At 41.9% G+C, this 24,325-nt stretch overlaps 2 protein-coding genes across 4 annotated transcripts in view; both read left to right on the forward strand.

Annotated features, from left to right (window-relative positions):
• Nucleotides 1-1,593: 1,593 nt before the first annotated feature.
• LOC133580423 (deoxycytidine kinase 2) lies at nt 1,594-19,256 on the forward strand. Its single transcript, XM_061934711.1, has 8 exons — nt 1,594-1,891; nt 10,784-10,902; nt 10,990-11,073; nt 11,153-11,262; nt 11,341-11,488; nt 11,561-11,676; nt 18,789-18,888; nt 18,968-19,256. Exons 1-8 carry the CDS (start codon nt 1,801-1,803, stop codon nt 18,992-18,994), a joined length of 795 nt encoding a protein of 264 aa, XP_061790695.1. The 5' UTR covers nt 1,594-1,800; the 3' UTR covers nt 18,995-19,256.
• Nucleotides 19,257-19,370: 114 nt separating this feature from the next.
• Nucleotides 19,371-24,325, forward strand: part of oatx (organic anion transporter X) — a 31,580-nt gene continuing 26,625 nt past the window's right edge. For all 3 annotated transcript variants that reach the window (XM_061934686.1, XM_061934700.1, XM_061934692.1), the window contains exon 1: nt 19,371-19,622. The gene's annotated coding sequence lies outside the window, so the exon portion shown is untranslated. The remainder of the gene's footprint in view (nt 19,623-24,325) is intronic.

Genomic DNA, 24,325 nt, shown 5'->3' on the forward strand with positions numbered 1-24,325 from the left:
TGTGTTATTTATCTTTGGGGGTATGAAGTGATTCATACCGAGCAGACTAACAATACATAATTGTTATTATGGGATAACAACAAGGCTGCTTTGTTCATGAACTGGACGGAAAAGTCCATGAAGACTTTTGGCTCCACTTACAACTTCCTGTTGGGTATAAAATATTTGATTATCACTATTTTAATTGTGAAATGTTTGTATTATACTGTTATTAAAGTACAACATTTTTAGTGTATAAGATATTTGATCATCACTATTTTAATAGTTAAATGTCTGTATTATGCTGTTATGAAAATAAAGATTTGAAAGAAAAATGTTTTGGCTCCACTATATTTTCCGGTATTTAATGACAGGGGAAGCAAAAGTAATACCGAAATAAACTGAAACAAAAAACAGTGCAATACATTTTAAAGACACATCTTTCATATAATCGACAGTATTACCCTTTTTCTACATTTTTTTTATTTCATAACATGGTCACTACTGCCTAGTTTCTCTTATTTTTACTGTTACATTTTTATTCTCATTGTTTTCTATTTTATTTCCATTTATACCTCCATTATTAACTTTAAAAAAATACTATCTCTGAGACTTGTATTAGTAGATTGCACAGTACAGTACATATTCCGTACAATTGACCACTAAATGGTAACACCCGAATAAGTTTTTCAACTTGTTTAAGTCGACGTTAATCACATCATGGGGACGCTAAGCAATAATAATGCCGAAATAAAGTGCAACAAAAAACAGTGCAATACATTTTAAAGGTGCAATATACACATCACATCTTTCATATAATCGACAGTATTACCCTTTTTCTATTTTCTTTTATTTCATAACATGGTCACTACTGCCTAGTTTCTTATTTTCTTATTTTTACTTTCATATTTTTATTATTATTGTTATATTTTCTATTTTATTTCCATTTATACCTCCATTATTTACTTTAAAAAAAAAAATACTATCTCAATTCTGTACACTGCTGCTGGAATTGTAATTTTCCTGAATGAGTCTTTTTTTATTTAATTATTTAATTTATTATTTAATTTCAGTAAATAACTTTAATTTGGAACACAGCATCATCGATACGTGAATACATTTTTTTTTTTTTTTTTTTTTTTTCAATTTCAGTAAATAACTAATTTGGAACACAGCATCATCAATACGTGAAGAATTAAAAAAAATGTTTTCAACTTTTATTTATTAATTTCAACATTTACAAACAGACAAGAAACAATAATCAAAATATGTACAAAATTAGTACAAAACAGTACAAAAAGAGTACAAAGCAGCGCAAGGGGGTTATAATTGTTTCCTGAAGGAGTCAATAAAGTACTTATATCTATCTATGACGTCACTTCCTCACAGCGCGTCATCTTCTATGTCACGTGATATGGGCTTTTCCATTATTTTTAATTACGAAGGGGTGTATATACAATTTATGATTAATTTACAGAAACCTGAAAGTAAAAGTGGTACGCATGCCCTAATTTCGTTTTTAATAAACAGTGCTGTTATATATTAAAATATATCAAAACTAAAAAAAAAAAGTTACGTTTGGCGGTGTGGTATAAATATCTTGATAGTTGCATCCATTTGAAGCGGAAACACGTCACCAGGTTTGCGCGCGCAGGCTTGAAAAGTTGAAGGACACTTTCTACTCCTGCTGTCCGGGTTTCTAACAAAAGTGGAGGAAGAAGTAAGACGTCAACAAACACAAGTGTAAGAATAAGAAGATAAGTGTTGTCGAGCTAAAGTGTCAGAAGAAAAAAGTGAACAAACAAGACACGTTTTGTCAATATGGCGACTCCTCCGAAGCTAGCCCGCGCTTTTTCCACTGGCCCAAACTTCTCCCGCCGACACAAAAAGATTTCCGTCGAAGGAAATATCGGTGAGTTCAACTTTTATCTTTTACATAACATGATTATAACCCGAATGCAGCTGAGATAGGCGACACGGAGAGGGGACAAGCGGTAGGAAAATGGCTGGATGGGTGGATTAAAGCTGGCAGCCTTTTCTGAATACCACCAAGTCTTCTAACAAAAAAGTCCGATGTAGGACAATTGTCAACTTTATGTCTAGTATACATAATGTAACCTATTTTTATGGGCTTGCCTCTTTGTGCTGTTAAGTTCCTGTTACACAGTATATACCTTATTTTGAAGGCGCTAAGAGCGGAAGTGGTGACACGTTGTAGTGGAGCGGGGTTTTTTGAAAGAAAGGTAATAAAGTGGTCCTCGTGTAAAACTGGAGCCTCCGTGTTTGTTATTTTGTAGTTTTATACAGTACAGGCGACATATATAAACCCTCAGTTACATTACAACGTGTCACCACTTCCGCTCTTAGCGCCTTCAAAATAAGAGCTCAAGACATATACTGTATAACACAGTGGTTCTTAACCTTGTTGGAGGTACCAAACCCCACCAGTTTCATATGCGCATTCACCGAACCCTTCTTTGGTGAAAAATAAAATGTTTTTTATTTTTTTCAAATTCAAGACAAAGTTATATGTTTTTGGTAACACTTTAGTATGGGGAACATATTCTAAGTAAGAAAGACTCAATTTACAGTTATTTGGACACTAAGGGAACACATTCTAAGTAACACAGACTTAATTTAGAGTTATTTGGACACTAGGGGAACATATTCTAAGTAACAAAGACTTAATTTAGAATTATTTGGACACTAGGGGAACATATTCTAAGTAACAAAGACTCAATTTAGAGTTATTTGGACACTAGGGGAACATATTCTAAGTAACACAGACTTAATTTAGAGTTATTTGGACACTGGGGGAACATATTCTAAGTAACAAAGACTTAATTTAGAGTTATTTGGACAGTAGGGGAACATATTTTCAGTAACAAAGACTTAATTTAGAGTTATTTGGACACTAGGGGAACATATTCTAAGTAACAAAGACTTAATTTAGAGTTACCGTATTTCCTTGAATTGCTGCCGGGTATATAGTATGCGCCTGACTAGAATTACCGCCGAGTCAAACTCGTTTGGCAAAATAATTAGCGCATGCTTAGCATTACCGCCGGGTCAAACTCGTTTCGCAAAATATTATTTTTATTAGCGCATGTCTAGAATTTCCGCCGTGTCAAACTCGTTTCGCAGAATAATTAGCATATGCCTAGAATTTCCGCCGGGTCAAACTCGTCACGTCACGAGTGACACTTCACCTGTCATCATTTTCAAAATGGAGGAGGCTGATTTCAATAATTTAAAATCGCATAAAGGGATGAAGATTAAGAGCTATTCAGTAGGATTTAAGGTCCAAGCTATTGAATATGCTAAAAAGAACAGTAAGCAGCTATGTTTTATTAATATACCGTAGCTGCGTGTGTCAAATATGAGTCATTAAATGACTCCCGCCTCCTGGTGGTAGAGGGCACTAGTGATCCTTCTTGCGACTACTCGGCTGCAGAAGAAGTGACAACAAGCAGCAATCGTTTATTTTTTTCCTCTCGCTTGCACTTTTAACATGGTTGGATTACATATCTAAAATAAAACACTTTTCTAAACTGGACTTTCAATCGAAGCAGGAGGTAATAATTAAAGGAAGATCTCCATCGAGACAGAGAGACTTTTAAAACTGAAGAAAGATAAGGAAGACTTCTATGAACAAGTTATCGATGCTTTTGTTCAGCTCAGAAGGAGCTGCGCATGTACTTCATTTATAAGTAAAGGTAAGACCATAATAACGTTTTTTTTTAATTAAATGTGCTTTTCATGATGGTATCCTTACATCACACTCAAATTTATAAGCGCAGGCCTAAATTTACCGCATGCCTTTGGTAAGTGCCGGAGTGAGAAGAGGTTTTAAATTAATTACCGCCCCGGCGGCAATTCAAGGAAATACGGTATTTGGTTAGGGTTATAATAAGGCCATGCCGAATAAGGCATTAGTAAGTACTTAATAATGACTAGTTAAGAGCCAATATGTTACTCATTTGCATGTTAACAAACAACTAATTAATGGTGAATATGTTCCCCATACTAAAGTGTTACCATGTTTTTTTTTACTGGTGCACAAAATGAACCGTGCATGAACATCACCTTGTTCAAACAGCAAAACCAACACAGTGCATAAACTCACAACAAATTACACACCTGCAAACCAGTCTGCTGTTGCGGTATCCGTTATACGTCGATAGGGAGAAGTTTGTATTTACACGATGAGTCGGGTGTGTTTTGACCTTCACCGAACCCCTGAGGTTGACTCATCGAACCCCTAGGGTTCCATCGAACCCAGGTTAAAGGGGAGCATTATCACAATTTCAGAAGGGTTAAAACCATTAAAAATCAGTTCCCAGTGGCTTATTTTATTTTTCGAAGTTTTTTTCAAAATTTTACCCATCACACAATATCACTAAAAAAAGCTTCAAAGTGCCTGATTTTAACCATCGTTATAAACACCCGTCCACTTTCCTGTGACGTCACATAGTGATGCCAATACAAACAAACATGGCGGAAAGAACAGCAAGCTATAGCGACATTAGCTCGGATTCAGACTCGGATTTCAGCGACTTAAGCGATTCAACAGATTACGCATGGATTGAAACAGATGGTTGTAGTGTGGAGGCAGGTAGCGAAATCGAAATTGAAGAAGAAACTGAAGCTATTGAGCCATATCGGTTTGAACCGTATGCAAGCGAAACCGACGAAAACGACACGACAGCCAGCGACACGGGAGAAAGCGAGGACGAATTCGGCGATCGCCTTCTAACCAACGATTGGTATGTGTTTGTTTGGCATTAAAGGAAACTAACAACTATGAACTAGGTTTACAGCATATGAAATACATTTGGCAACAACATGCACTTTGAGAGTGCAGACAGCCCAATTTTCATCAATTAATATATTTTGTAGACATACCCTCATGTCAGCAGGCCAGGGAAGCTAGGGTCGATATTCTTCTCTTGATCATCTTCGGGACGGTGTGAGCCAAGACATCCAGGGGGTTTAGCTCGCTCGTCTCCGGGAACAAACTGCCGCCATTGCTTGCCGTGCTAGCGAGGTCCTTTGTCCCTGAATTGCTCACACACTCTGGCAGATTCAATGGGGGTCTGGCGGCAGATTTCTTTGACTTTATCGTTGGAAATGCATCTGCTTTGAGTGTCGCAGGATATCCACACATTCTTGCCATCTCTGTCGTAGCATAGCTTTCGTCGGTAAAGTGTGCGGAACAAACGTCCAATTTCTTGCCACTTTCGCATCTTTGGGCCACTGGTGCAACTTGAATCCGTCCCTGTTCGTGTTGTACACCCTCCGACAACACACCGACAAGGCATGATGTCTCCAAGGTACGGAAAACAGACGAAAAAACGGAAAATAACAGAGCTGATTTGACTCTGTGTTTGTAATGTGTTTGAGAAAATGGCGGATTGCTTCCCGATGTGACGTCACGTTGTGACTTAATCGCTCCGAGAGCGAATAATAGAAAGGCGTTTAATTCACCAAAATTCACCCATTTAGAGTTCGGAAATCGGTTAAAAAAATATATGGTCTTTTTTCTGCAACATCAAGGTACCGTATATATTGATGCTTACATAGGTCTGGTGATAATGTTCCCCTTTAAGAACCACTGGTATAACAGGAACTTGACATCACAGAGAGGCAAGCCCATAAAAATAGGTTACATGCCTCCCCTCCTACAAAAAGAAACGTCCTCGTTACAACACAATAACAGGATAAGTACAAAATAACAAACACGGAGGCTCCAGTTTTACACGAGGGCCACTTTATTACCACCTTTCTTTCAAAACCCCTGCTCCACTACGTGTCACCACGCCTTCAAAATAAGAGCTCAAGGCATATACTGTATAACAGGAACTTAACATCACAAAGAGGCAAGCCCATAAAAATAGGTTACAATAATATAAATAGGTATGGTAATTAATATACACTATATTGCCAAAAGTATTTGGCCACCCAACCGAATGACCAGAACCAGGTGTCCTAATCACTTGGCCCGGCCACAGCTGTGTAAAATCAAGCACTTAGGCATGGAGGCTGTTTCTACAAACATTTGTGAAAGAATGGGCCGCTCTCAGTGATTTCCAGCGTGGAACTGTCATAGGATGCCACCTGTGCAACAAATCCAGTCGTGAAATTTCCTCGCTCCTAAATATTCCTAAGTCAACGGTTGGCTTTATTATAAGATAATGGAAGAGTTTGAGAACAACAGCAACTCAGCCATGAAGTGGTAGGCCATGTAAACTGACAGAGATGGGTCAGTGGATGCTGAAGCGCATGTTTGGAGGTTGCCAGGAGAACTGTACATTTCGGACTGCATTGTGCCGAGTGTGAAATTTGGTGGAGGAGGAGTTATGGTGTGGGGTTGTTTTTCAGGAGTTGGGCTTGGCCCCTTAGTTCCAGTGAAAGTAACTTTGAATGCTCCAGGATACCGAAACATTTTGGACAATTCCATGCTCCCAACCTTGTGGGAACAGTTTGAAGCGGGCCCCTTCTTCTTCCAACATGACTGTGCACAAAGCAAGGTCCATAAAGGCATGGGATGACTGTCAGGTTCAAACACTGATGACATCTATTAAACAAGACAAGAAGCAAAGAATCAAACAGAGACAGAATTCAATTTTGACTCAATTGAGGAGAGTCGCCTGTACGTTGTACCCTTGTACAGTATCTCAGCACGCTCTGGCAAAAGATTGTACTCCTCCTTCTTTATTTGACTTTCTCCGACCACATGACCACAGCTTCCACTTCCAGAGGGAAGTGGGTTGTAAACAGCGTTGCCTTTAGTTACCGAACAGTTCAAAAGAAGAGGTTGTAAAATAGTTCAAAAAGGAGGTTTAAGAAGAGGTCGTCTGGAGGGGAGTCTGGTCCTGCTTCCACTCCGCTTTGAAGGTCTTGGGTTAGAACAATATATTTTTATTGATTACCATACACGAAAGAAAACAGAACACGTTTTATTTTGCTTCCCCCCCTACACAGTGGAGTTTTACGAGCCTTACTCTTGGTAGGTTCCAAAGACAGCTTTTGTCTTCTCACCAGACACTCAATGTAACACAAAGTTTTTGTGATAACTTACAATTATTCTAACAATGACAAAAGTCTAAATGGTAAATGGGTTATACTTGTATAGCGCTTTTCTACCTTCAAGGTACTCAAAGCGCTTTAACACTATTTCCACATTCACCCATTCACACACTGATGGCAGGAGCTGCCATGCAAGGCCCTAACCACGACCCATCAGGAACAAGGGTTAAACGTCTTGCTCAAGGACACAACGGACGTGACGAGGTTGGTAGAAGGTGGGGATTGAACCAGGAACCCTCAGATTGCCGCCCCCTGGTGTGGATGAACTTGACTGGCCTGCACAGAGTCCTGACCTGAACCTGATAGAACACCTTTTGGGATGAATTGGAACGGAGACTGAGAGCCAGGCCTTCTCGACCAACATCAGTGTGTGACCTCACCAATGCGCTTTGGGAAGAATGGTGGAAAAGTCCTGTAAACACACTCCGCAACCTTGTGGACAGCCTTCCCAGAAGAGTTAAAGCTGTAACAGCTGCAAGAGGTGGACGGACATCAAATTGAACCCTATGGGTTAGAATGGGATGACACTTCAAGTTCATATGTGAGTCAAGGCAGGTGGACAAATACTTTTGGCAATATATATATTGTGTGTGTGTGTGTGTGTGTGTGTTTGTGTGTGTGTGTGTGTGTGTGTGTGTGTGTGTGTGTGTGTGTGTGTGTGTGTGTGTGTGTGTGTGTGTGTGTGTATAGGTACATTATGTAAAATAGGCAAGTCATGTAGTTAAACAGGTATTTATTATATATTCACGTTATGTAAAAATGGACAAGTCATGTCGTAAACTAGGCAAGTTATGTATTATGTATTCAAGTTATGTAAAATAGACAAGTTATGTATTAAAAATGAAAAGATGTGTAAACCAAACAAGTCATGTCGTGAAATAGACAGGTTATGTATTAAAATGGAAATGTTATGGAGTCAATAGACATGTTTATTGAAATAGTCAAGTAACGTATAGTAAAATAGGCAAGTTTCTTATTACATAGGAAAGTCATGTAACAAAATAGGCAAGTTATTTATGGAAACTGGAAAGTTATGTAAACTAAAAAAGTTAGATGCAGTAAAATAAAAAAAGATTAATGTAGAAAAATGAGTATGTTGTAATAAAATTACATGAGAATGATGATGTCACTGGTCATCCGGAATTGAAACAAGTCAAAAGGAGACTTTTTGTGAATTGTGACTCATGTCATTTTGCGAGTTGTATCACGTTGTGTATCGGGACTGTTGTGAATCGTTGTGTTGTGAATCCTTGTCAAGTTATGTATCGTTGTGAATTGTTGTTGTGTTGTATATCGTTGTCATGTTGCGTATTTTTGTGCCATGTTGTGTATATCGTCATGTTGTGAATCGCGTCTTGTGAGTTGTTGTGTCATGTTGTAAATCATTCTCATGCTGTGAATTGTCATGTTAAGCGTTGTGTATTGTTAATCGTTGTTGACATGTTGTGAGTTGTTGTGAATCATTGTCATGTTGGGAATCAATGTGTACAGATGTGTCACGCTTTAAATCACTGTGAATCGGGTCGTGTTGTGAATTGTGTCTTGTTGTGAATCGTTGTTATAAATCGTTGACATGTTGTGAATTGTCAGGTTGTGAATCATTCTCATGTTTTGAATTTTTGTGTCACGTTGTGAATCGTTGTCTTGTTATGTTGTGAGTCGTCTTGTTGTGAATCGTGTCATGTTGGGAATTGTTGTGTACCATTGTGTCACGTTGTGAATCGTTGTCATGGTTTGTATCACTGTGAATCGTTGTGAATTGTTATATTGTGTCATGTTGTGAATCGTTATATTGTGTCATGTTGTGGATCGTTGTGATATATTGTGAATTATGTTCTGAATTGTTGTCATGTTGCGTGGCCTTGTAAAATCGTTGTCATGTTGTGAATTATTGTCACCTTGTGACATATTGTGAATTGTTATATACTGAATCGTTATCATATTGTGTATCATTGTGAATCGTTGTGGCTTGTTGTGAATTATGTTCTGAATCGTTGTCATGTTGCGTATCCTTGTAAAATCGTTGTGAATTGTTGTGTACCATTGTGTCAAGTTGTGATTCGTTGTCATGTTTTGTATCATTGTGAATCGTCGTGTCATGTTGTGAATCGTTATATTGTGTCATGTTGTGGATCGTTGTCAAGTTGTGGCTTTTTGTGACATATTGTTGTTAGGTTCCGAATCGTTGTCATGTTGCGTAGCCTTGTAAATCGCTTTCATGTTGTGAATTATTGTCACCTTGTGACATTTTGTGAATTGTTATGTTCTGAATCGTTATCATATTGTGTATCATTGTGAATCGTTGTCACGATGTGGCTTGTGACATTTTGTGAATTGTTATGTTCTGAATCGTTGTCATGTTGCGTATCCTTGTAAAATCGTTGTGAATCGTTGTCATGTTTTGTATCATTGTGAATCGTCGTGTCATGTTGTGAATCGTAGTTACCGGTATATGATCTCATGTTGTGGATCGTTGTTACGTTGTGGCTTTTTGTGACATATTGTTGTTAGGTTCTGAGTCATGTTGCGTATCTTTGTAAAATCGTTGTCATGTTGTGAATTGTTGTGTACCGTTGTACACAACATTGTTGTTGTGTACAATCGTTGTCATGTCTTGCATCATTGTGAATCGTCATGTTACAATGTTGTGAATCGTTGTCATATTGTGTCATGCTGTGGATCGTTGTGGCTTTTTGTGACATGTTGTTAAGTTCTGAATCGTTGTCATGTTGTGAATCGTTGTCATGCTGTGGATCGTTGTCACGTTGTGGCTTTTTGTGACATATTGTTGTTAGGTTCTGAATCGTTGTCATGTTGCGTATCCTTCTAAAATCGTTGTCATGTTGTGAATTATTGTCACCTTGTGATATTGTGAATTGTTATGTTCTTAATCGTTGTCATGTTGCGTATCTTTGTAAAATCGCTGTGAATTGTTGTGTACCATTGTGTCCCGTTGTGAATCGTTGTCATGTTTTGTATCATTGTGAATCGTCGTGTCATGTTGTGAATCGTTGTCATGGTTTGTATCACCGTGAATCGTTGTGAATCGTTATATTGTGTCATGTTGTGGCTTGTTGTGACATATTGTGAATTGTTATTGTACTGAATCGTTATCATATTGTGAATCGTTGTGGCTTGTTGTGACATTTTGTGAATTGTTATGTTCTGAATTGTTGTCATGTTGCGTATCCTTGTAAAATCGTTGTCATGTTGTGAATTGTTGTGTACTATTGTGTCACGCTGTCAATCGTTGTCATGTGTATCATTGTGAATCGTCGTGTCATGTTTTGAATCGTTATATTGTCATGTTGTGGATTGTTGTCACGTTGTTGCTTTTTGCGACATATGTTCTGAATCGTTATGTATCCTTGTAAAATCATTGTCACGTTGTGAATCGTTGTCATGTTTTGTATCATTGTGAATCGTCGTGTCATGTTGTGAATCGTTGTCATATTGTGTCATGTTATTACGTTGTGGCTTGTTATGACATATTGTGGATTGTTATGTTCTGAATCGTTGTCATGTTGTGTATCCTTGTAAAATCGGTGTCATGTTGGGAATTATTGTCACGTTGTGACTTGTGACATATTGTGATTTTTTTTAATGTTTTGAATCGTTGTCATATTGTGTATCATTGTGAATCGTTGTCACGTTGTGGCTGTTGTGACATTTTGTGAATTATGTTCTGAATCCTTGTGTCATGTTGTGACTCCAGCGGCCGGGAAGTCCACCTTTGTGCGAGTTCTCCAGAGGGCGTCCTCAGACTGGGAGGTCATACCTGAACCCATCGGCAAGTGGTGCAATGTCCACAATGACAGCGGGGACGTTCACCAGGTGAGTGGACATGTCCTCCCAAAAAATAAATGTCACTGACAGACAGCTGTCCTTTCAAAATAAATGACAAACCATTTACCCAATCAGGAGCTGAGTTCCTCCCAGAAGAGCGGAGGAAATCTGCTACACATGCTCTACGACAAACCCAGCCGTTGGTCCTACACCTTCCAGGTACAGCTCTTGACCCCGTGTGTCCGCGGGCACGGCCACAGAAGATAATTGTCTGTGTGGGTGTGGGTGTGGGTGTCAGAGTTACGCATGTCTCAGCAGAGTTCGCGCCCAGCTTCAGTCGCCATCAGTCAAACTTCAGCAGGCGGAAAATCCAATTCAGTTCTTCGAGCGTTCCGTCTACTCGGACAGGTAAGCCAACTTTTAAGGGACTTTTCACTTTGCTTGTGTGGGTTCGGGTCCATGTTGACGGTACTTGTGTGGGTTCAGGTACGTGTTTGCGTCCAACCTGTTTGAGTCTGGCAACATGAGCGAGACGGAGTGGAGCGTCTACCAGGACTGGCACGGATGGTTGCTCGGTAGCTTTGAGGAGGACATCGCCCTCGACGCCATCATTTACCTGAGAGCCGACCCACAGGTGAAGGCCCCCGCCGCGCACATTCGTCACACGTCGACGTGAGCGTCACCTGACCTGTTGTTGGCGTGTCAGTGCTGCATGCAGCGTCTGGTCCACCGCGGCCGAGAAGAAGAGAGCGACATTCCTCTGGAGTATTTGGAACAACTTCACCTGAAACATGAAGATTGGCTCGTCCACAGGAAGCTCAGGTTGGGACGCGCACACCTTTTGCTAAAACTAGGGCTGCACCATTTAATCGACATCAAGCTTTTAATTAGTCCAATAAATAACCCCAAGAGGCGGAGTACTCTCGCCCCCGTTTGATTGACAGGCATGTTGGCCAATCAGAATCTTTGAGCCTTGCGTTTGTTTGTCTTTCATTCAAACAGGGAGAAAGAGGTCTCACTCTGCGTCGCTCTTATCAGCATACTTGCCAATAGGGATGTCCGATAATGGCTTTTTGCCGATATCCGATATTGTCCAACTCTTTAATTACCGATACCGATATCAATCGATATATACAGTCGTGGAATTAACACATTATTATACCTAATTTGGACAACCAGGTCTGGTGAAGATAAGGTACTTTTTAAAAAAAAATTGATAAAATAATAAATAAATTAAAAACATTTTCTTGAATAAAAATGAAAGTAAAACAATATAAAACCAGTAACATAGAAACTACCGTATTTTTCAGACTATAAGTCGCAGTTTTTTCATAGTTTGGCCAGGCTCCAGTGCGACTTATGTTTTTTTCCTTCTTTATTATGCATTTTCGGCAGGTGCGACTTATTTTCCGGTGCGACTTATACTCCGAAAAATACGGTAGTAATGAATGAAAATTAGTAAAATTAACTGTTAAAGGTTAGTACTATTAGTGGACCAGCAGTACGCACAATCATGTGTGCTTACAGACTGTATCCCTTGCAGACTGTATTGATATATAATGTAGGAACCAGAATATTATTAACCTTTTGTGTGAATGAGTGTAAATGGGGGAGGGAGGTTTTTTGGGTTGGTGCACTAATTGTAAGTGTATCTTGTGTTTTTTATGTTGATTTAATAAAAAAAAAAAAAAACGATACCGATAATAAAAAAAACGATACTGATAATTTCCGATATTACATTTTAACGCATTTATTGGCCGATACATCTCTACTTGCCAACCCTCCCGATTTTCCCGGGAGACTCCCGAATTTCAGTGCCCGTCCCGAAAACCTCCCGGGGCAACCATTCTCCCGAATTTCTCCCGATTTCCACCCGGACAACAAGATTGGGGGCGTTCCTCCATACAACCAGCTTGCCGGCCCAGTCATCTAATATATGCGGCTTTTACACACACATAAGTGAATGAAAGGCATACTTGATCAACAGCCATACAGGTCACACTGAGGGTGACCGTATAAACAACTTTAACACTGTTACAAATATGCGCCACACTGTGAACCCACACCAAACAAGAATGACAAACACATTTTGGGAGGACAGCCGCACCGTAACACAACAGAACAAATACCCAGAACCCCTTGCAGCACTAACTTGATGTTCAAAATGATAAACATTTTTTTTTTTTTCAAATAATCATTAACTTTAGAATTTGATGCCAGCAACACGTGACAAAGAAGTTGGGAATAATAACAATAAATACTGATAAAGTTGAGGAATGCTCATCAAACACTTATTTGGAACATCCCACAGGTGAACAGGCAAATTGGGAACAGGTGGGTGCCATGATTGGGTATAAAAGTAGATTCCATGAAATGCTCAGTCATTCACAAACAAGGATTAGGCGAGGGTCACCACTTTGTCAACAAATGCGTGAACAGTTTAAGAAAAACCTTTCTAAACCAGCTATTGCAAGGAATTTAGGGATTTCACTATCTATGGTCCGTAATATCATCAAAGGGTTCAGAGAATCTGGAGAAATCACTGCACGTAAGCAGCTAAGCCCGTGACCTTTGATCCCTCCGGCTGTACTGCATCAACAAGCGACATCAGTGGGTAAAGGATATCACAACATGGGCTCAGGAACACATTCAGAAACCCACTGTCAGTCTATACAGTTGGTCGCTACATCTGTAAGTGCAAGTTAAAACTCTCCTATGCAAGGCGAAAACCGTTTATCAACAACACCCAGAAACGCCGTCGCCTTTGCTGGGCCTGAGCTCATTTAAGATGGACTGATACAAAGTAGAAAAGTGTTCTGTGGTCTGACGAGTCCACATTTCAAGTTGTTTTTGGAAACTGTGGACGTTGTGTCCTCTGGACCAAAGAGGAAAAGAACCATCCAGATTGTTATAGGCGCAAAGTTGAAAAGCCAGCATCTGTGATGGTATGGGGGTGTATTAGTGGCCGAAGCATGGGTAACTTACACATCTGTGAAGGCGCCATTAATGCTGAAAGGTACATACAGGTTTTGGAGCAACATATGTTGCCATCCAAGCAACGTTACCATGGACGCTCCTGCTTATTTCAGCAAGACAATGCCAAGCCACGTGTTACATCAGCGTGGCTTCATAGTAAAAGAGTGCGGGTACTAGACTGGCCTGCCTGTAGTCCAGACCTGTCTCCCATTGAAAATGTGTGGCGCATTATGAAGCCTAAAATAGCACAACGGAGACCCCCGGACTGTTGAACAACTTAAGCTGTACATCAAGCAAGAATGGGAAAGAATTCCACCTGAGAAGCTTCAAAAATGTGTCTCCTCAGTTCCCAAACGTTTACTGAGTGTTTTTAAAATGAAAGGCCATGTAACACAGTGGTGAACATGCCCCTGTGCCAACTACTTTGGCACGTGTTGCAGCCATGACATTCTAAGTTAATTATTATTTGCAAAAAAAAATTAAGTTTATGAGTTTGAACATCAAATATCTTGTCTTTGTAGTGCATTCAATTGAATATGGGTTGAAAAGGATTTGCAAATCATTGTATTCTGTTTATATTTACATCTAACACAATTTCCCAACTCATATGGAAACGGGGTTTGTAATTGAAAGTGGCGTGACGCCGCAGCATTTTTATTACTGCCACACCTTTGAAAATACGGGCTTTTTTCTTTTACTTAAAAACGAATTAAAGTAAAATGATGTATTGTAGGCCCGAGAAGAAATCACACAAATTCCGACGCTATTTTTACATTTTATTACCAATCTTATGGTAACAAACGACACAGGTTTTACCTCCCATGAAAACACTTTCGTCTCCTTGAGTCTTCGCTTCCCCGTCGGAAACACAACACTTCTTCATTCTCCGCCAATCACCTTTCAGGCACGGACGGTGTGTTTGTAAACATGGGGAAAACTGACATCAAATCCAAACCACACAAACATAAAACATTAGCTGGTCGTTACAGTATGAATTGATATATATAGCCTATTATTTGCGCACTATTGACAAGTGACGTACCGAAAACTTTACCTATGAAAAAAGACTTTGATTACCGAAAACTACGATATGAAACCGGATGTAAACAAAACGCACGCCATTGTCTGGAGCGTGGTCAGCATGTTTGCGATGTGGACGCGATTTATATATTGCAGATGTACCCGCGCGGACAGTCATCTACAAAATGTGCAAATATTAAGAGGACAGTGATGACTTTTAAAAAGAGAAAGTCCCCAACTGGAGCAACAGCGCAAAGCAAGTGTGACGTCATGCTCGCTTCAGTCTCTTTAGTCAAGGACATTAAGGGACAGAACTAGAGTCTCCAAACACAAGTACATTCTATAATGACACCAGAAGAAGATGCTCGATTTGTTGTTGGTTGTTTTTAATAAAAAAAAAAGTAATTAAAAGCCTCTAAATACTTGAAAAAATCCCAACAAAGTACCTTGTACAAAAAGAAGCAACAATTAAAAATATGGCAAAACGATAGAAAAAAAAATGTTAATACTGATTAATAGGGGTACACGGTACACAAAAATTTCGGTTCTGTACGTACCTCGGTTTAGAGGTCACAGTTCAGTTAATTTTCGGTACAGTAAGAAAACAACAAAATATACATTTTTGGGTTATTTATTTACCAAATTTGCAAAATCTTCCACCAAAATTTTTTGTCTTAGTGGAATATTTGATGTGAAGTAATGGGAACCTTGGATAGGTCAATAATTCATAATAACATTGATTTTGATTCAATATTATGTTTTGAGCAATGACCGTTTGAAAGAAAAAAAAACAGCTTTGTTTTATTAGTCAACATTGCAACTTTTTCTAAATTACATTTAACCTTTAAGCTTTTTTATTTCACTTTTGTTATGTTTTTGTTTATTTTAATAGTATTTTTAGAATGTGCCGTGGGCCTTTAAAACATTAGCTGTGGGCTGCAAATGGCCTCCGGGGCACACTTTTGACACCTCTGCTATAGATAATAAAAAATTAAATCTGATAAATCTATGGATAAAAAGAAGAGCCTGGCGACGCATGCGCGTTTTGTCATAACTCTCGCTCTCTCTGTCTCTGCCCCTCCCTCACGAATGCTGCTGGGCGCACAATTTGTTTTGTTTTCAACCCCTTCTTAACCCTGAACGTACATTGAAAATACACGCAACCCTTACTCAAAATTTGAGGCATTTAAGAAACTCCGCCCTGACAGCTCCGCAAAAGAGGACATGTCCGGTGAAAAGAGGACGTATGGTCAGTCTATCGTAGCCCGTTAGCTGCTAGCATGCCGTGTGTTGTGCCTCGGTGTGCATTGTTTACACAACGTGCGGTACGCTACTTAATATGTCCGTGTGGAAACTCGTTCGGTACACCTCCGAATCGAACCGAAACCCCAGTACCGAAACGGTTCAATACAAATACACTACGTTACACCCCTACTGATTAATAAAATATTTGTTTTAAATGTATGTATACATTTTTTTAGGCCTTTTTGAGAGAAGATCTTATCATAGTGTAGAAATGCACCCAATTGCAGGAAATGTAGTCTTGTTTTCAAAATTTTCTTTTGGGGCTTGCGTGGCAGCTTTTCGTGCCTATAGAAATGTTTCTCGTTTTTACGTAATTTTTCCTCTTTTTTTTTTTTTTTTTCTCAGTGTGCTCACATGTGAGAAGAATATGTTGATTGACAGTCTAAAACAGTGGTTCTTAACCTGGGTTCGATGGAACCCTCGGCGGAGGTCAAAATACGCTCGACTCATCGTGTAAATAAAAACTTCTCCCTATCGACGTATTACGGATACGGCAACAGCAGAAGTCAGACTGATTTGCAGGTGTGTAATTTGTTGTGATTTTATGCACTGTGTTGGTTTTGTTGTTTGAACAAGGTGATGTTCATGCACGGCTCATTTTGTGCACCAGTAAAAAAAACATGGTAACACTTTAGTATGGGGAACATATTCACCATTAATTAATTTCTTATTAACATGCAAATTAGTAACATATTGGCTCTTAAAGGCCTACTGAAATGCGATTTTCTTATTCAAGCGGGGATAGCAGGTCCATTCTATGTGTCATACTTGATCATTTCGTGATATTGCTATATTTTTGCTGAAAGGATTTAGTAGAGAACATCGACGATAAAGTTCACAACTTTTGGTTGCTGATAAAAAAGCCTTGCCTCTACCGGAAGTAGCAGACGAGTACCGTAGTGTGACCTCACAGGTTGTGGAGCTCCTCAAATCTGCACATTGTTTACAATCATGGCCACCAGCAGCGAGAGCGATTCGGACCGAGAAAGCGACGATTTCCCCATTAATTTGAGCGAGGATGAAAGATTCGTGGATGAGGAAAGTGAGAGTGAAGGACTAGAGGGCAGTGGGAGCGATTCAGATAGGGAAGATGCAGTGAGAGGCGGGTGGGACCTGATATTCAGCTGGGAATGACTAAAACAGTAAATAAACACAAGACATATATATACTCTATTAGCCACAACACAAACAGGCTTATATTTAATATGCCACAAATTAATCCCGCATAACAAACACCTCCCCCCTCCCGTCCATATAACCCGCCAATACAACTCAAACACCTGCACAACACACTCAATCCCACAGCCCAAAGTACTGTTCACCTCCCCAAAGTTCATACAGCACAGATATTTCCCCAAAGTCCCCAAAGTTACGTACGTGAGACTTTTTGAGACTTTTATTTCTAGATTGCACAGTGAAGTACACATTCCGTACAATTGACCACTAAATGGTAACACCCGAATAAGTTTTTCAACTTGTTTAAGTCGGGGTCCACTTAAATTGATTCATGATACAGATATATACTATCATCATAATACAGTCATCACACAAGATAATCATCAGGGTGTATACATTGAATTATTTACGTGACATGCACATAGCGGCACGCACGTACGGGCAAACGATCAAATGTTTGGAAGCGTACTCACGGTACCGTGTCAGCATATCCAACTCAAAGTCCTCCTGGTAAGAGTCTCTGTTGTCCCAGTTCTCCACAGGCCAACGGTAAAGATTGACTGTCATCTTTCGGGAATGTAAACAATGAAACACCGGCTGTGTTTGTGTTGCTGCAGTCGGCCGCAATACACCGCTTCCCTCCTACAGCTTTCTTCTTTGCTGTCTCCATTGTTCATTGAACAAATTGCAAAAGATTCACCAACACAGATGTCCAGAATACTGTGGAATTTTGCGATGAAACAGACGACTTAATAGCTGGCCATCATGCTGTCTCAAAATGTCTTCTACAATCCGTGACGTCACGCGCTGACGTCATCATACCGAGACGTTTTCAGCAGGAAATGTCGCATGAAATTTAAAATTGCACTTTAGTAAGCTAACCCAGCTGTATTGGCATGTGTTGCAATGTTAAGATTTCATCATTGATATATAAACTATCAGACTGCGTGGTCGGTAGTAGTGGGTTTCAGTAGGCCTTTAACTAGTCATTATTAAGTACTTATTAATGCCTTATTCGGCATGACCTTATTATAACCCTAACCCTGGCCCTAACCCTAACCAAATAACTCTAAATTAAGTATTTGTTACTTAGAATATGTTCCCCTAGTGTTCAAAAAACTCTAAATTAAGTATTTGTTACTTAGAATATGTTCCCCATACTAAAGTGTTACCAAAAACATATAATAACTTTGTCTTGAATTTGAAAAAAAAGGAGGGTTCGGTGAATGCGTATATGAAACTGGTGGGGTTCGGTACCTCCAACAAGGTTAAGAACCACTGGTCTAAAAGTAACATGTCTTCCTTCACACCTTGTTTTCACGTTTTTATGTAGAAGATACAAAAATCGCAAATCGAATTGAAATTTTGGAGAGAAAAATGTCAATTAGGTTTTTTTTTCTCAAAATGGTGCAGCATCAATGCAGGCATGAATGATTGATACGATGGCTTCTTTGCAGACTGGACTTTGACTACCTGAATCATCTTCCTGTCCTCGTTTTGGACGTCAACGACAACTTTAAGAACGATGGCATCAAACAGGAAGCGATCATTGACCAGGTGACTTTTTTTTCTCCCTCTTTACCTTTGGGACATTTCCTTCTTCCTGCTTGTCTCATTGTGGTTTTGGCTCTGGCAGGTCAAAGAGTTTCTCTCCACGTTGTAAGAGACACTTTCACTGTGGACTAAATCAATCTTTGCAGTCTTCTTGCGTGTCTTGTCCCACGCCGACACTCGGGATGAAATAAAGCAAGGAGACACATTCATTGGATATATGTCCTGCTCGTCATGAGGACTTCTGAGCGTTACTAAGAAGACCATCCACAAAACTCTCACCTTGGATTCTTTATATGAGTTTTAAATCTGTCAGACGCCGACTGGAGTCTTTGAGATCTTGTTTTTATTTCAAATTAAAGCTTGTCATGGTAGCTAGCAATCATTATTGAATTGAACATGTGTAGTCAATGTTCAACCTCGGAACATGCCACTGGCTGATCAACACGGTCAAACACTAATCAGTCAACTATGTGCACCTGCCAAAGAAAACATTTCCAAAGTTCTCCAAGCAAAATGAGAACCGGTTTCTTCAGCTGCTGACCTTTTGACGCCGACACAAAGGACCGCATGGAGGCGAGTCACGGACGTGAGGCTCTTGTGACTCGCCGGGACTCCCTCGGTCTGTCCGCTGGCTTTGTTGCTTCAGGAATTCCGAGGCGGCAGGTGGCCAGGAAAAGACAGCAAAGTCACGAGTCGGCAGAGGCCACAAGCGTCCAAACACAATCTGCTTGTTTCACGTGAGAATCACACTTTTAGTACTTTAATACTCGCGTCTTTGAAACCGATCTTATGGCCGAGTGGCAGGGACGAACAGACCCAACAAAGCGACCAAGAGAGTCGACTCAGTCCTAGGCTGCCCACTAGCTCTCAGCCAAAGTCCAGCACGCACGGATTAGTGAGAATCTGTCCAGGGAGACCGAAGTGTCCCATAAATGCTCATTCAGCTCCGTGAAGGTCATCCATCCCTGTCTCCGGTCTCTCCACGCGGACTCTGGTGTGGCAGAGAGCCAGCAGCTGGTTTGTAGAAAAACGGTTTTACATCAAGATATTTAGCTCATATTGTTTTGGGGGCCTCATTTCCAGAAAGTTAAATGGGAACTGCACTTTTGGAATGTAGCTTCTTTCAAAATCAATATGAAAGACATGGCGGAGGGGTTAGTGCGTCTGCCTCACAATACGAAGGTCCTGGGTTCGATCCTGCGCTCGGGATCTTTCTGTGTGGAGTTTGCCTGTTCTCCCCGTGACTGCGTGGGTTCCCTCTGGGTACTCCGGTTTCCTCCCACCTCCAGAAACATGCACCTGGGGATAGGTTGATTGGCAACACTAAATTGGCCCTCGTGTGTGAATGTGAGTGTGAATGTTGTCTGTCTATCTGTGTTGGCCCTGCGATGAAGTGGCGACTTGTCCAGGGTGTACCCCGCCTTGACCCCGAACAGGACAAGCGGTAGAAAATGGATGGATGACAACGGATTTATTTTTTTATGCAATCTAAGTCTGCTTAAAGCGGAGCTAAAGGGAGGTCCTCTCTTCCGCCAATAAAACCCAATAAAAAACATCCAAAAGGGGCCAACAATACTCCATTTATATTTTGTGACTTGAATATTAAAACCCTTGTGTAATGTTCATATTGTTGTTACTCAGCCAGCGTTTGTGGGTATGATGGACCCGTTGCATTTTGTGGCTTTTAATGCCTCACAATCAAACACTCTTGCGTTAAAATACTGCACAGATGTTTACCTTATCCCAATAAACAGCTGTTCAGTATTTTAACATAAAAGTGTTTGATTGTGAGGCATTAAAAGCCACAAAATGCAACGGGTCCATCAGACCCACAAATGCTGGCTGAGTAACAACAATATGAACGTTGCACGGAAAATTTCTCTGCCAGTTTCTGCGTGTGGTACACAGAACATCAATTTCCACACTTCTATTAGCCCCGGGTCCAGTGGACCCGGACATCTTAAATGTAATAGAAATGTGTAGGGGCGGTGTATGGTGTGTGTGGTCATTAAATATGTATTCTGGTACATGTTCTTCACAGAAAATGAGCCAAAGTCAGTGACTCTCAGTTTGAAAAATTAATTAATTGTATAAGACCTCGAAGACCTCCATGACGAATACAAATAAAGGACCCAGATTTCCCTCGCCTGGACGCGGGTCACCGGGGCCCCCCTCTGGAGCCAGGCCCGGAGGCGGGGCACGATGGCGAGCGCCTGGTGGCCGGGTCTGTCCCCATGGGGCCCGGCCGGGCACAGCCCGAAGAGGCAACGTGGGTCCCCCCTCCAATGGGCTCACCACCCATAGCAGGGGCCATAGAGGTCGGGTGCAGTGTGAGCTGGGCGGCAGCCGAGGGCAGGGCACTTGGCGGTCCGATCCTCGGCTACAGAAGCTAGCTCTTGGGACGTGGAACGTCACCTCGCTGGGGGGGAAGGAGCCTGAGCTAGTGCGCGAGGTCGAGAAGTTCCGGCTAGATATAGTCGGACTCACTTCGACGCACAGTAAGGGCTCTGGAACCAGTTCTCTCGAGAGGGGCTGGACTCTCTTCCACTCTGGCGTTGCCGGCAATGAGAGGCGACGGGCTGGGGTGGCAATTCTTGTTTCCCCCCCGGCTCAGAGCCTGCACGTTGGAGTTCAACCCGGTGGACGAGAGGGTAGCTTCCCTCCGCCTTCGGGTGGGGGGGACGGGTCCTGACTGTGGTTTGCGCTTACGCGCCAAACGGCAGCTCAGAGTACCCACCCTTTTTGGATTCGCAGTGCACTATCAACACCGTGTATGGTGAGGATGGTGTTCTGCTGACCTCGACTGCGGATGTTGTGGAGAGAATATTTCGAAGACCTCAATGCCACCAACACATCTTCCTATGAGGAAGCAGTGCCTGGGGAATCTGTGGTGGACTCTTCTATTTCTGGGGCTGAGGTTGCTGAGGTAGTTAAAAAGCTTCTCGGTGGCAAGGCCCCGGGGGTGGATGAGATCCGCCCGGAGTTCCTTAAGGCTCTGGATGCTGTGGAGCTGTCTTGGTTGACAAGACTCTGCAGCATCGCGTGGACATCGGGGGCGGTACCTCTGGATTGGCAGACCGGGGTGGTGGTTCCTCTCTTTAAGAAGGGGAACCGGAGGGTGTGTTCTAACTATCGTGGGATCACACTCCTCAGCCTTCCCGGTAAGGTCTATTCAGGTGTACTGGAGAGGAGGCTACGCCGGATAGTCGAACCTCGGATTCAGGAGGAACAGTGTGGTTTTCGTCCTGGTCGTGGAACTGTGGACCAGCTCTATACTCTCGGCAGGGTCCTTGAGGGTGCATGGGAGTTTGCCCAACCAGTCTACATGTGCTTTGTGGACTTGGAGAAGGCATTCGACCGTGTCCCTCGGGAAGTCCTGTGGGGAGTGCTCAGAGAGTATGGGGTATCGGACTATCTGATTTTGGCGGTCCGCTCCCTGTATGATCAGTGTCAGAGCTTGGTCCGCATTGCCGGCAGTAAGTCGGACACGTTTCCAGTGAGGGTTGGACTCCGCCAAGGCTGCCCTTTGTCACCAATTCTGTTCATAACTTTTATGGACAGAATTTCTAGGCGCAGTCAAGGCGTTGAGGGGATCCGGTTTGGTGGCTGCAGGATTAGGTCTCTGCTTTTTGCAGATGATGTGGTCCTGATGGCTTCATCTGGCTAGGATCTTCAGCTCTCGCTGGATCGGTTCGCAGCCGAGTGTGAAGCGACTGGGATGAGAATCAGCATCTCCAAGTCCGAGTCCATGGTTCTCACCCGGAAAAGAGTGGAGTGCCATCTCCGGGTTGGGGAGGAGACCCTGCCCCAAGTGGAGGAGTTCAAGTACCTCGGAGTCTTGTTCACGAGTGAGGGAAGAGTGGATCGTGAGATCGACAGGCGGATCGGTCCGGCATCTTCAATAATGCGGACGCTGTATCGATCCGTTGTGGTGAAGAAGGAGCTGAGCCGGAAAGCGTTCCCATCCTCACCTATGGTCATGAGCTTTGGGTTATGACCGAAAGGACAAGATCACGGGTACAAGCGGCCGAAATGAGTTTCCTCCGCCGGGTGGCAGGGCTCTCCCTTAGAGATAGGGTGAGAAGCTCTGTCATCCGGGGGGAGCTCAAAGTAAAGCCGCTGCTCCTCCACATCGAGAGGAGCCAGATGAGGTGGTTCGGGCATCTGGTTAGGATGCCACCCGATCGCCTCCCTCGGGAGGTGTTTAGGGCACGTCCGACCGGTAGGAGGCCACGGGGAAGACCCAGGACACGTTGGGAAGACTATGTCTCCCGGCTGGCCTGGGAACGCCTCGGGATCCCCCGGGAGGAGCTGGACGAAGTGGCTGGGGAGAGGGAAGTCTGGGCTTCCCTGCTTAGGCTGCTGCCCCCGCGACCCGACCTCGGATAAGCGGAAGAAGATGGATGGATGGTATAATTTTTCTTTAATAAAAAATTGAAACGGGTCTCACAGATCCGAACACCACACAAGGGTTAACCCATAGTGACATAGTTTGTCTGCGTTAGTGCTTATAATAACAATTTACAACGGCGCCATGGTCACGAGCTTGTGTGCCAGTGTTGACACGATCGACTGAGGCGCTGCTTCCTCGTTTCCTTGCTTGTCAAACTTTATCGTAGATCATAAGTCATGCCTCTCACCTGGATAGAAGAAGGCTGAAGATGTATTCCAACCAGTTGGTACACTTTGACAGCCAATTTAAACCCGGAAATGGTGAGAACGACACAAAAAGACGCTTGGTTCCACCCGCCTTTGCTTAGCGACGATTATGAGTCAGTCTGCATCTCCTGGAAAATTGGAATACCGGTATATGAACATCCTAGCAGTCGGCATTCTAATGACAGCAGATATTGTACAGTAAGTGATGCTTTATTATGTTTGTTGGCTCTCTTTATGTCTGCAGTGAGCAGTAATCAGTGATGTTATCAAACAAGCAAACTTTGTGCCGCGTTTTTGCTTTAAAATGATCAAAATATGTTAATATAAATGTACCCATGTAGAGGTTGCCCTCTAGTGGGTTCCTCGGACCACCACACACTGCCACGAGAGCCCGGATTTCAGGGTACAACACTGTTTTATTTGAAATAAATGTGTATTTCTCTCTCTCTGGCTCCCACTCCGACTCCAACCACGTGTCTCGTCTGCAGCTGCTGCTAATAAAGGCGACAGGTGATTAGATAACAAGGTCCACCTGGGCCATCTACTCACCTGTCGCTGTCTTCGAGGCCGGTCCTTTCACTGGCAGGCCCGCAGGCCACGCCCCCCTCCTCAAACCAATACTTCATTGTATATATACTTACATCATGTATATAAAATCTAAATGGAGGTGTTTGGATGTTTTTTTAAGGGCTTTATAGGCAGAATAGAGCGGCTCCCACATGCTCCATTGAGGACGTTTGATCGCATTTATTCTATATTAAAAAAAGAAAATACATGCATT

Source organism: Nerophis lumbriciformis, linkage group LG03 (genome assembly GCF_033978685.3).
Source record: "Nerophis lumbriciformis linkage group LG03, RoL_Nlum_v2.1, whole genome shotgun sequence".
Classification (NCBI taxonomy): Eukaryota; Metazoa; Chordata; class Actinopteri; order Syngnathiformes; family Syngnathidae; genus Nerophis; species Nerophis lumbriciformis.